Below are 9,794 nucleotides of genomic sequence, written 5' to 3'. Positions count from 1 at the left end.
TTGGCGACGCGCCCTGTGCGATCGTTTACGGTCAAGCTGGCATCGCGCACCAATGTCGCCATTGGCTACGCGACGCGCGACCACTTTCATCCCTCGGGCTCCTTGGGCAAACTCTTGTTTTCGTGGACGGATGCCGCCAATGGGCCGAGCAAACATCCAAAATTTGCAGCTGAAAACGTACAGCTAACGTGTGTCTGGAGCACTACGAAGAGTCGAGTGCACATCAACATCAATGGCACGTACCACACGAGCTTGCGGAATCCGACTGCTGGCGCGTTCTCGTACTACCCGTGCCTTCGCCTCACTTCGGCCAAGACACGCGTGGAACTCATATCGGTCGAGATGTTTTAGCTTATTTGGCGATTTTTCATATCTATAAACATCTTTACATGGCCCATGACATAACCAAGTGCGCTACTCTCCTCGGAGCTTTCTAGCACGCTATGGGCAGCTAGAAAAGAGCCTGGCTGGAACCTATAACCCTAACCCGCCTAGGGGTCGGGGATACGGTTGCGTGCAGCTAGCCAGTGGAAACGACATGCAAGAGCTCTCGGACGAGAGCCTCCGCCAGATCGAAGCCGAGTTTGATGCCCACCGACGCCACGTTGAGGCGACGCGCGACGCCTACCAGCGCCAAAAGGCGGCGGCACTTACGCAAAAGGCGGTCGACCTGCGCGGTACCCTCAGCGATCTCGACGCTCAAGTGGCTGCATCGCGGGTCGCCCGCCAGACCTTGCGCTCGCAACTGCTCACAAAGAAGGCCCACGTACAGTCGCAAATGGCGCAGCAACTGGAGCTCCAGCGAGAAGCGTGGCACGTCACGAGGAGCCACGAGCTCGAAGAAGCCGCGCGCCGGCGTTTGGACTTGGAGCAACTGCAGACCCAACGACACCATTTGGTATGCATGCACTCATCCTCTCCTCAACGCTCGAGTATATCTTGATTTGACTAGGAGCGTCTGGAGCAAACATCAATGGTTCAGCTGAATGCCATTGATGCCGAGCGCTCGCGGCGACGCCAGCACGACGTCAGCAAAATTGAGCACTTGCTCGTAAAAGGGTCGGTGCTCGAGCGCCAGCTCCCACACGACGCCTTATTCAATATCGTGGCCGAGACGTCGCCGGCCATAGATTCTGTTCATTTTGCCAACGAGTGCGAAGGTCGACTACGCATCGAGCACGAGCAAGCGACGCACCGACGTCACGACCAGCTTCGCCAGCTCAACGCCGACCGCGCTGCTCTGGAAAAACAAGAAGAAGACCTTCGGCAAAAGCAACGCGAGCTTCACTACTTGGCGTCCAAGGGCGTTGACTTTCTCGTTGAGATTGAGTTTGGTCACGCGCCGCCGGTCGAATTGATTTTGAAAAATATGCCCGACGAGATCGCGATGCCCGATGCTGACGTCGACACGATCGACGAGGTCCTCGACGACGCAACGAAATGGCTCGCGTCTGGTACCTCTCACTTGTGGTGAAAACGTGGGATTCTGAAAATGTACTAGGGGATACGACGCTGGCAGCGATTGCTCAGAGCATACCCAGCTCAGCACCGCCAGTGCCCAGTCCTCTACGCCCACTGTCACCGCTGCCAAGGACACCAACCACAATGCTCTTGCAAAGTTTGGTCTGCGATCTGATCGACCAGATTCTGGAGATGCTACCAGCGCCGCTGGTCAGAGCCAACGTCTTGGCGCAGCAGTGCGTCTGGAAGGACACGCGGCGGAATCTGCGTCGTGTCGCGCGCCGAGAGCGATATCAGCGTGCGGTCCACCTTGTTCGCGACGCTCTTTTGGTATACTTTGTCATTTCTATCAAAACATCAATGTCGTGTAGGACGATGTTGTCCACAGTACGATCTTGGATCTGTGGTCCGAAGCTTCTGCGGCGCAACACGGCGTCCGTAGTCTGCTGCTCACGGCGCTACAACGCGTGCTCTGTCCGCCCGACCAAAACGATGCGGTGTCGAGTGCATTCGACGAGCTCCAGACGCGCCGGCGTCGCCAAGACCTCGAGGTTTCGACTAGCGTCATCCTTGTAGCATCGGTGCTGCAACCGAGACCACCCCCGCCACCCACCGCGGTGTTGTCGATGAAACCAGCGACGCTACAAGTTTATACAGAGCTCCCGACGCCAATAGACATTGCCAAGCGCCGCATCGTGCCACCAGACCAGACGATGGTACGAATACTCTTTTTCATTGCTAAAGAGGAGCTGTACACCGGTGTATATGGTAGGTGACGGTGCAGCGAGCGTACTGGAAACATGTGCGCCTGGCGCCCGTTGTCATCAGCGCGACATTGCGCCACAGCATTGCTCACATTTATGCGCGTGGACGACACGTGTACGTTGTCGGCGCCAAAGGCGACGTGAGCATCGTCGATATCACTACCAACGTCGTTGTGCGCGAGGTCCCGGGTTCGAACCCGATCGCCCACCTGGAGATTGGGTTGGTGCCGGGGTATCTTTTGACGGTCCAGAAGAAACACACTGATTTGCTGTCTCTCAACACTGCGGGTGCCCGCACCGTTGCAACGATCACGAAAGACGACGTTGCTCGGCCAAGCTACACCGTCGACGACGTGGTCCTTGGTCACATTTTGCCGTCGGTCTCAGTCGTCGGCGCCCCCACGAGCGCCGTTGTAGGGACAAAAGATGGCGCCATCATCCGGCTTCAGCTTCGTCGACTGCTTCGACCTGCGTCGACCGACGCACGGGACTTTTTCCATGGGCACAACAGCCCGATTACGTATCTCGGACACCGGGGCACGGACCTTGTGAGTGCCGACGTCGCCGGCGTCGTGTGCTTCTGGACGATGACACCGCAGTATCGCACGGGCTTTGGCTGGTGGGTGCCATCTGCCACTGTGAACCTAAGTGCCACCATACACGCGGCAGCGATCACATCGACGGCCACCCACCTCGCGCTTCTCGTCGGCGGCGCACTCCAGCCGCAGATTTTGCAGCTGTCGCTACCAGACCTTTTGCTCGAACCCATCGAGATCTTACTCCCGCGTTTGCGACCACCGACCGAATTCGCGCTGCTGCCACCGGTCGAAGGGCTCCCGATGGACTATGCACTCGTCTCGTACGAAGGCATTTTGTTTGTGTACTCGCTCTGGACTGGCACGCCCGTGAGCTCGACGCCGCTCAAAGAATCCATGGTCTCATTAAGCGCTGCGCATGACCGCATCCTTGGGCTAATCAAAGGCAAGATCACGTGCTTCCGCATCGACGACGCGACGTCCGGGGCCGACTTTGCAGCCAGCGTCCACCACACGGGTGCCCGCCCGGTTCCGACCATGGTACGAGCACCTGATGGATGTTTCAATCGCTCGACTACATTTTATGTTACGTGTAGATACGCCGCATGGAGGTCCAAATCGACCGACGAGCGATGCACGCGTTCCTTGAGAAAATGTTGTGGGACCTCGCGTTCACTGCGCCGCCGGCGACGGAGGAAAAAGAGCATCAACCTAACGAGCAATAAGACTATAAGCAATTATCCATAACACGGAGATCGTCAACGCCATGGATGGGAATGCCTCTTACTATATTCGTAGAGATTTTCACGTCGATTTTCGATGCGGAGGGTTTCACTTGAAACTCTCAACAGTTGGGCCGGAGCCATGCCGCAGTCGCCCGAGAGCAGCGACCCGGCGTCGCCAGTATTGAATGACGGCGCCGTCATGTCGTGGTCGATGCCACCGATGGACGGCTTTCCGCCATCGGCCCGAGGTGGTCAGTCGATGCTGCTTGCAGGCCAGCAGCTCGTGCTCTTTGGGGGTCATTATTTTGGTGGCGAAGCCGGGTTTGTGTACCTTGATGAAGTATGGGTCCTCGACCTTGAGACGTCGGCGTGGTCGCAAGTCAAGTGCGAAGGCAAGCCACCCGCGCCGCGCTACAGCCACTCGGCCACGCTTGTCGGTACACTCCTTTTTCTACGATGCATCTTCTAATCTTATTGTCTTATTGAACGACTTCATTAGGCGCCAAGATGTTTGTCTTTGGCGGCAAAGGCGACAAGGGAAAGGTCTATAGAGACATGTACTACCTCGACCTCGAGACGTGGCACTGGTACGTCGTCAACTGGACCACCGAATCGCCCCCCGAGCGGTTTGGTCACTCGGACTTGGCCGTCGGTACCAAGCTCGTCTTCTTTGGCGGGTATTTGATGGACAATTTGAGAGACAATATTGACCATAACTATGCTAGATGGGACGGACAAAGCAAGACGTTTAAAGATCTTTGGGTCTTTGACACGGAGACATTTGCGTGGCTCCAGCCCCAGGTGGCGGGGACTCCGCCGACGGCTCGGTATGGCCACTCGATGGCACTGCTCGACGATGGCCGCATCGTCCTCTACGGCGGGTACACTTCCCGATGACCATATCTTGTTAATGTCCATATATATAGGCAATCGGTCAAAATGGTGCCAGAAGTCCGCGTCGAGTATTTCAACGACTTGTACACTTTGGATACGGAGACCATGTCGTGGATGCGACCGCGCGTCACCGGTGACCAGCCAATCCCGACGTTTAGCCACACTATGACATTGGTCGGTCGCACGCTATACATTGTTGGCGGCTGGTCGGGCACGGAGCGCAGTCCGATCTACATGGGAGACAAGGCCGTGCGGGCGACGGCCAAAGCGCTGGCGCGCGAAGAGGTTTTCTCTTTTCTACTTCACGATGACGCTGATGATGGGTAGCGGTTGCAAAGCGGGTACGACGCGCAGCCCGTCGACTACCGCCGGCTCCTCGGGGTCTCCAAATACGTCCACGCGATCGACTGCGATGCGATGGTGTGGTCGCAGCCCATCTCGGAGGGCTGCCACGTCACGAACCGGTACGGACACAGCGCGGCGGTCGTGGGCTCGCATCTCTTCCTCTTTGGCGGCTGGGACGGCAATCGATCGATGAACGAACTGGTCGTCGCAGATCTCCCCACACCTTCCGGTTAGCTTATCATCGGACGCATACGCTGTGGACGCTGTATTAACAGGAAACGTATTGTCCAATTACATTAAAGCTGTGGGCTTGTCGAGTCTTCTGAAACCACGGGAACATTCCCGTGTCTCAAACCATAGTCTTTGCAGACGGAAAATGTGCGGATTTGATGGGTGGTATCGCAGAATTCGCTTTGGAGAGAATGCCAAACGTCTTGCAGACGATCCCACCGCGTTCAAGTAGGGTTCCTTGAACTCCATCATTGCCCCTTCAGTGCAAACACCCAAAACACGCCGTCGAATCGCGTGATCACAAAAGTGTACAACGCATCAAAGACTCGTATATGAGATGCGTCGAAGCCCGGTTCTCGCCGCATCGATGACAAACACGACTCCGGACGCATCGACAAAGATGCCCCTGGGATTGTCAAACGTGGCGTCGCTGCCAGATCCGTCATCGGTGCCAGCCGTACGAGGAATCCCCACAATCGTAAACACGTTGTCGCTCGTGGCGATCACGCGAATGCAGTGGTTGCCGCTGTCAGCAACGTACACGACACCATCGACATCGACGGCGAGGTCGGAGGGGCTGTCGAACGTGGCGCTCGCACCGTTGCCGTCAGCGCGACCAGCCGTGGGAAAAACATCGGTAGGTACACGGGCAGAAAATGTCGTATACTGTACCTGGTCGGTACCCGTATCCACTGCCACGACAACATTATTGAGCGTTCGCTATGGAGACGCAACGTTGTGAATATTTAGGTATACACGAGCCGTCGCACGCTCAAGCTGACGGAGTCCGTGACGTAGAGAGCGCCGGATGCATCGACATAAATGTACGTGGGATAGTTGAACGTGGCGGAGTTGCCCGCGCCGTTGACGTCACCGGAGACGCCGGGCGTCCCCGCGATCGTGATGACGTTATCATCGGTATCGATCGCGCGGATACAATGGTTGAGGCCGTCGACCACGTACACAATGCCATCGGAGTCGGCCACAATACCATTGGGTTCGTTGAAGGCGGCGCTCGCACCGTGGCCGTCGGCGTGGCCCGCCGTGCCACTGCCAATGTCGGTGACGCTGCCGTCGAGACCAATCTTGCGTACGAGGTTGCCGTCCGTGACATACACAACACCCGACGGCGCCTGTGCAACCCCAAGCGGGTAATTGTAGGTTGGTATCGATGCTAAACCAACGGCGCCGGGCCCCGAGAACGTTGAGACAGTGCCGGCGCTGATCGACCGCACTTTGGCGTTGTACGCGTCGGCGACAAGAACACGGTTGGTGCCAACGGCAATGCCCATTGGTCCATAAAACGTGGCGGCACTAGCGCTACCGTCAGCACTGCCCGTGGCACCGGTACCAGCCAAGGTGGCGACGACACCGTTCGGGTCCACCGTGCGCACAGCGTTGTTACCAGCGTCGGCCACGAGCAGCGTTCCGTCGGAAGCGTGCGCGAGGCCGCCAATGTACGAAAAGCGTGCGCTTGCGTTGACGCCGTTGAGAAACCCCGTCGAGCTTGCCGAGCCTGCCAACGGCGTCAGTTTATTGCTGGCGAGATCGATGCGCATGATGGAACTTGAACTGTCGGCGACGAACAGTGAATATGCGTCGCCAGTGAGGCTCGCTAGCGAAGTAAAATTGGTGATGACGCCATTGCCTACAAACGTTGACACGGTGTACGATCGGTTGGCGACCGGTGGCGGTGTCGACGCAGGCGTCGGCGTGGGTGTCGTCACAGTCGACGTCGTGGGCGCCGGCGCGTTCGAGGTTGATGTCGCTTCGTTCGACGACGGGATGAACGCAACGCAGAGTCCAATGATGCAAATAAGAGCAGCGACCAATAGCCCAAGGCCATAGAGCCTCTTGCGACGCTGTCGTCTTGGCGCAGCACTGTCCTTCCCAGTGCTGACGTCGTCCAAGATGTACGTCGTTCGTGTTTGGGTCTGCTGGACCATTGCATCGAGTGTGACGATGACATTGGCGATCGATTTTCGCTCTGAGAGTGGCGGACAAGTCAAGCCATTGGCCAGCGTCCAGAGATCCACGGGCATCGTCTCGGGCCTGCGGTCACTGAGATCCATTTTCGCGTCGACCAAACCACGGAAGGCTTCGATCAGACAACTGCCAAACGCACACAGATCGGCGGTCTGCGCATCGGCCAGACGCATCTTGTCCTCGATCTGGAGGTCACGGGGGGCACTCAGGCTGGCCTTATAGCCGCCACCGATCGCATCGCAGACACCAATCGTTGCACATGACACGTCACCGTGAAACAAACCTTGGTCGTGCGTCGACGCGAGGTCTTTGGCGGCATCGAGGAGTAGCTGGAGTCGCATTGGCGGTGACACTTGAACGAGCCGGAGAAAGACGCGCAGCGAGCCATACTCAGCGTTTCTTGTGTTGCTTGGTTGGTGCTTGGGGGGAACCAATGCGTGGGAGGTATGTAGGTCGACGCTCACGCAATCGGGCGCTGCCTCGAGGCGACTGGACGCGGGGTCGCCGGGAGCGTCGCCGGTCGCCAGTGTTTCGGCAGTGGACATTGCAGCCAAACGACAGGGTGGGTGCAGTGTACGTGGGCGCTGCAAAAAGGATGATTCCACCTCGAAATAGAAACGCGTGGAGCTTTCGGTGCTCGGTTTTTTCGGCTTCGGACGTCGATGTTTTTCAAATATCGTCTTTCAAAGTCGAGAAGTTTGGCCCCTTTGGCATGCCTTGTCTTGCTGCCCTCGAGGCTGTGTGCATCAAAGTTGGCCTCGATGCACGCATAACATGCATTTCGATGGTTTGTGAGAGGCGAGTTATAAAGTTACGATGGGAGGGCTAGGTATACGCGAGCCGCCGAATGCTAAAGTTCATGGCATCTGTGACGTAAAGAGCTCCGGACGCGTCGATCCAAATGAACTGGGGCCCGCTGAACGTGGCGGTACTGCCTGCCCCGTCTTGTGCGCCGCTGGTGCCAGGAACACCGGCGATCGTGATGACGTTATCATTGGCATCGATCGCGCGGATGCAGTGGTTGCCAGTGTCGATGACATAAACAATACCGTCCACGTCAACAGCGACGCCGATTGGGCTGTCAAAGGCAGCGCTGGCGCCGATGCCGTCGTTGTGGCCGGCCGTGCTGCTCCCAATGTTGGTGACGCTGCCGTCAAGAGCAATCTTGCGCACCATGTTGCTGTCCGTGACGTAGACGATACCCGACGGTGCCACCGCGATCCCAGCGGGATGATTATACGTTGGCGAGAGTCCCGACGCTTGGCCCGAGACGCCCGAGCCCGAGAACGTCGAGACGACACCGGCGGCGATCGATCGCACGTTGTAGTTGTACGTGTCGGCAACGAGGACCTTGCTCGAGGCAACAGCAACGCTTTTTGGCATGTAAAACATGGCAGTGCTGACGCTCCCATCGGCACTGCCCATGACCCCCGTGCCCGCAACCGTCGTGACGACACCGACGGCATCGACCGCGCGGACAGCATTGTTGTTGGAGTCGGCCACATACAATGTGCCGTCGGGCGACAGCGCGATGCCTTGAATACCATTGAAAGCGGCGCTCGAGCCGGCGCCGTCGGTAAAGCCGCTGGTCGAGCTGCCAGCGATGGTCGTCCACGTACTGCTCGATCGATCGATGCGCATGATCGACGTGGGGGTGTCGGCGACGTAGAGGTACGTTGCATTGCCCGCGATACCCAACGGAGGGTACACAAATGATGTGATGAGGGTGCTGCCAGCATACGTCGAGACAGTGTACGAGTGGTCGGTCAGCGTGATTGTCGTTGGTGTCGGTGTCGTTGTCGTTGGTGTCGTTGTCGTTGTCGGTGTTGGTGTCGGCGTCGATGTCGCCGTCGAATTGTCTGTCCCAGAGTTGTCTGCTTGGCTATCCCATGACGGGATCAGAGCGACACAAACAGCGCTAGCAACGAGCGCCAGTACCAGTGCCGCGAGAAGGGCACAGCGATGGGCGCGACGACGCTTGGCCAACGTCATGGTATCCGTGTCGTTCGTTTTGGCTTCAGCATCCTCAACGCGTAGAGCAGTTGGTGCTTGCGTCTGCTGGACCATCGCTTCGAGCGCCGTAACGACATCCATCATGGTGCGTCTTTCACTTGTTGGCGACTGAGACAAGTCGCTGGCCAATGTCCAGAGAGCCACCGGCATCGCGTCCGGCCGGCGGTCACCGAAATTCGCGCCGACCACGCCATGGTAGGCTTCAATGAGACACAAACCAAAGCTGCGGACGTCAATTGCCTGTTCGTCCGCCAGACTCGTCGTGTCTTGGGTGTCGATGTTGCGATGGGTGGCCAGATGCGCCACGTAGCCGCCGCCGACCGCATCACTGACGCCAATGGCCGCACATGACACGTCGCCGTGAAACGCGCCGTGGTCGTGCGTCGATGCGAGGTCTCTCGCAGCATCGAGAAGCAGTTGCAGTCGCATGGGCGCCGGCACTGGAACGAGCCGGAGAAAGACGCGCAGCGAGCCGTACTCGGCACCGATCAAGTGATTGGGCGGACTTTCTGGCATCTCTGGTTGAGAGGCTGGTGGTGACGACATGTCAACGATGACTGCATCCTCTGCAATCGGAGAACAAAGTGGCGCAGCTACTGCGACTTGCAATGGCTCTGCCGTGTGCGGCATCCGTGCCGAGGCTGGATGCATCGGTGTGAGATGCCGAGCTGACTTGGGCACCAAGTGTCTTTGTGGTCCCCGACACCTTGAAATAGTTCGGTCAAATTTAGCTGATAGGACGTTTGGGCGTCATGTTAGCGCACCATCTTTGGTGGTCAATGCATTCACGTCGAAGTAGCTCGTGAAAGAGTTGGACGCAGAGCACGAGCCTTGATGAA

At 57.8% G+C, this 9,794-nt stretch overlaps 4 protein-coding genes across 4 annotated transcripts; 2 read left to right on the top strand and 2 right to left on the bottom strand.

The window, feature by feature from the left end:
- Positions 1-534: 534 nt before the first annotated feature.
- SDRG_14922 (hypothetical protein) lies at positions 535-3,528 on the top strand. The gene is made up of 6 exons (XM_008621082.1): positions 535-898; positions 953-1,454; positions 1,502-1,791; positions 1,833-2,177; positions 2,234-3,301; positions 3,358-3,528. The coding sequence occupies exons 1-6, from the start codon at positions 539-541 to the stop codon at positions 3,484-3,486; spliced, it is 2,694 nt and encodes an 897-aa protein (XP_008619304.1). The 5' UTR covers positions 535-538; the 3' UTR covers positions 3,487-3,528.
- Positions 3,529-3,582: 54 nt separating this feature from the next.
- Positions 3,583-5,041, top strand: SDRG_14921 (hypothetical protein). The gene is made up of 5 exons (XM_008621081.1): positions 3,583-3,923; positions 3,986-4,163; positions 4,212-4,367; positions 4,413-4,665; positions 4,708-5,041. The coding sequence occupies exons 1-5, from the start codon at positions 3,626-3,628 to the stop codon at positions 4,957-4,959; spliced, it is 1,137 nt and encodes a 378-aa protein (XP_008619303.1). The 5' UTR covers positions 3,583-3,625; the 3' UTR covers positions 4,960-5,041.
- Positions 5,042-5,518: 477 nt separating this feature from the next.
- SDRG_14920 (hypothetical protein) lies at positions 5,519-7,547 on the bottom strand. Its single transcript, XM_008621080.1, has one exon. The coding sequence runs from the start codon at positions 7,485-7,487 to the stop codon at positions 5,703-5,705; it is 1,785 nt and encodes a 594-aa protein (XP_008619302.1). The 5' UTR covers positions 7,488-7,547; the 3' UTR covers positions 5,519-5,702.
- A 174-nt stretch (positions 7,548-7,721) lies between these two features.
- Positions 7,722-9,676, bottom strand: SDRG_14919 (hypothetical protein). The gene has a single exon (XM_008621079.1). The coding sequence runs from the start codon at positions 9,604-9,606 to the stop codon at positions 7,768-7,770; it is 1,839 nt and encodes a 612-aa protein (XP_008619301.1). The 5' UTR covers positions 9,607-9,676; the 3' UTR covers positions 7,722-7,767.
- Positions 9,677-9,794: the final 118 nt, after the last annotated feature.

The sequence above is a fragment of the Saprolegnia diclina genome (assembly GCF_000281045.1).
Source record: "Saprolegnia diclina VS20 unplaced genomic scaffold supercont1.80, whole genome shotgun sequence".
NCBI lineage: Eukaryota > Oomycota > Saprolegniomycetes > Saprolegniales > Saprolegniaceae > Saprolegnia > Saprolegnia diclina.
This window is presented reverse-complemented; position numbering and strand designations above follow the sequence as displayed.

Bases quoted from the DNA above. Each gene is read 5' to 3' on its own strand.
- SDRG_14922 (XM_008621082.1), top strand. From the start codon at position 539: ATGCAAGAGCTCTCGGACGAGAGCCTCCGCCAGATCGAAGCCGAGTTT. The intron at 1,455-1,501 runs GTACCTCTCACT...AAAATGTACTAG, and splicing joins AACGAAATGGCTCGCGTCTG to GGGATACGACGCTGGCAGCG. The intron at 1,792-1,832 runs GTATACTTTGTC...AATGTCGTGTAG, and splicing joins TTGTTCGCGACGCTCTTTTG to GACGATGTTGTCCACAGTAC.
- SDRG_14921 (XM_008621081.1), top strand. From the start codon at position 3,626: ATGCCGCAGTCGCCCGAGAGCAGCGACCCGGCGTCGCCAGTATTGAAT. The intron at 4,164-4,211 runs GTATTTGATGGA...TAACTATGCTAG, and splicing joins AAGCTCGTCTTCTTTGGCGG to ATGGGACGGACAAAGCAAGA. The intron at 4,368-4,412 runs GTACACTTCCCG...CCATATATATAG, and splicing joins CGCATCGTCCTCTACGGCGG to GCAATCGGTCAAAATGGTGC.
- SDRG_14920 (XM_008621080.1), bottom strand. From the start codon at position 7,487: ATGTCCACTGCCGAAACACTGGCGACCGGCGACGCTCCCGGCGACCCC.
- SDRG_14919 (XM_008621079.1), bottom strand. From the start codon at position 9,606: ATGCATCCAGCCTCGGCACGGATGCCGCACACGGCAGAGCCATTGCAA.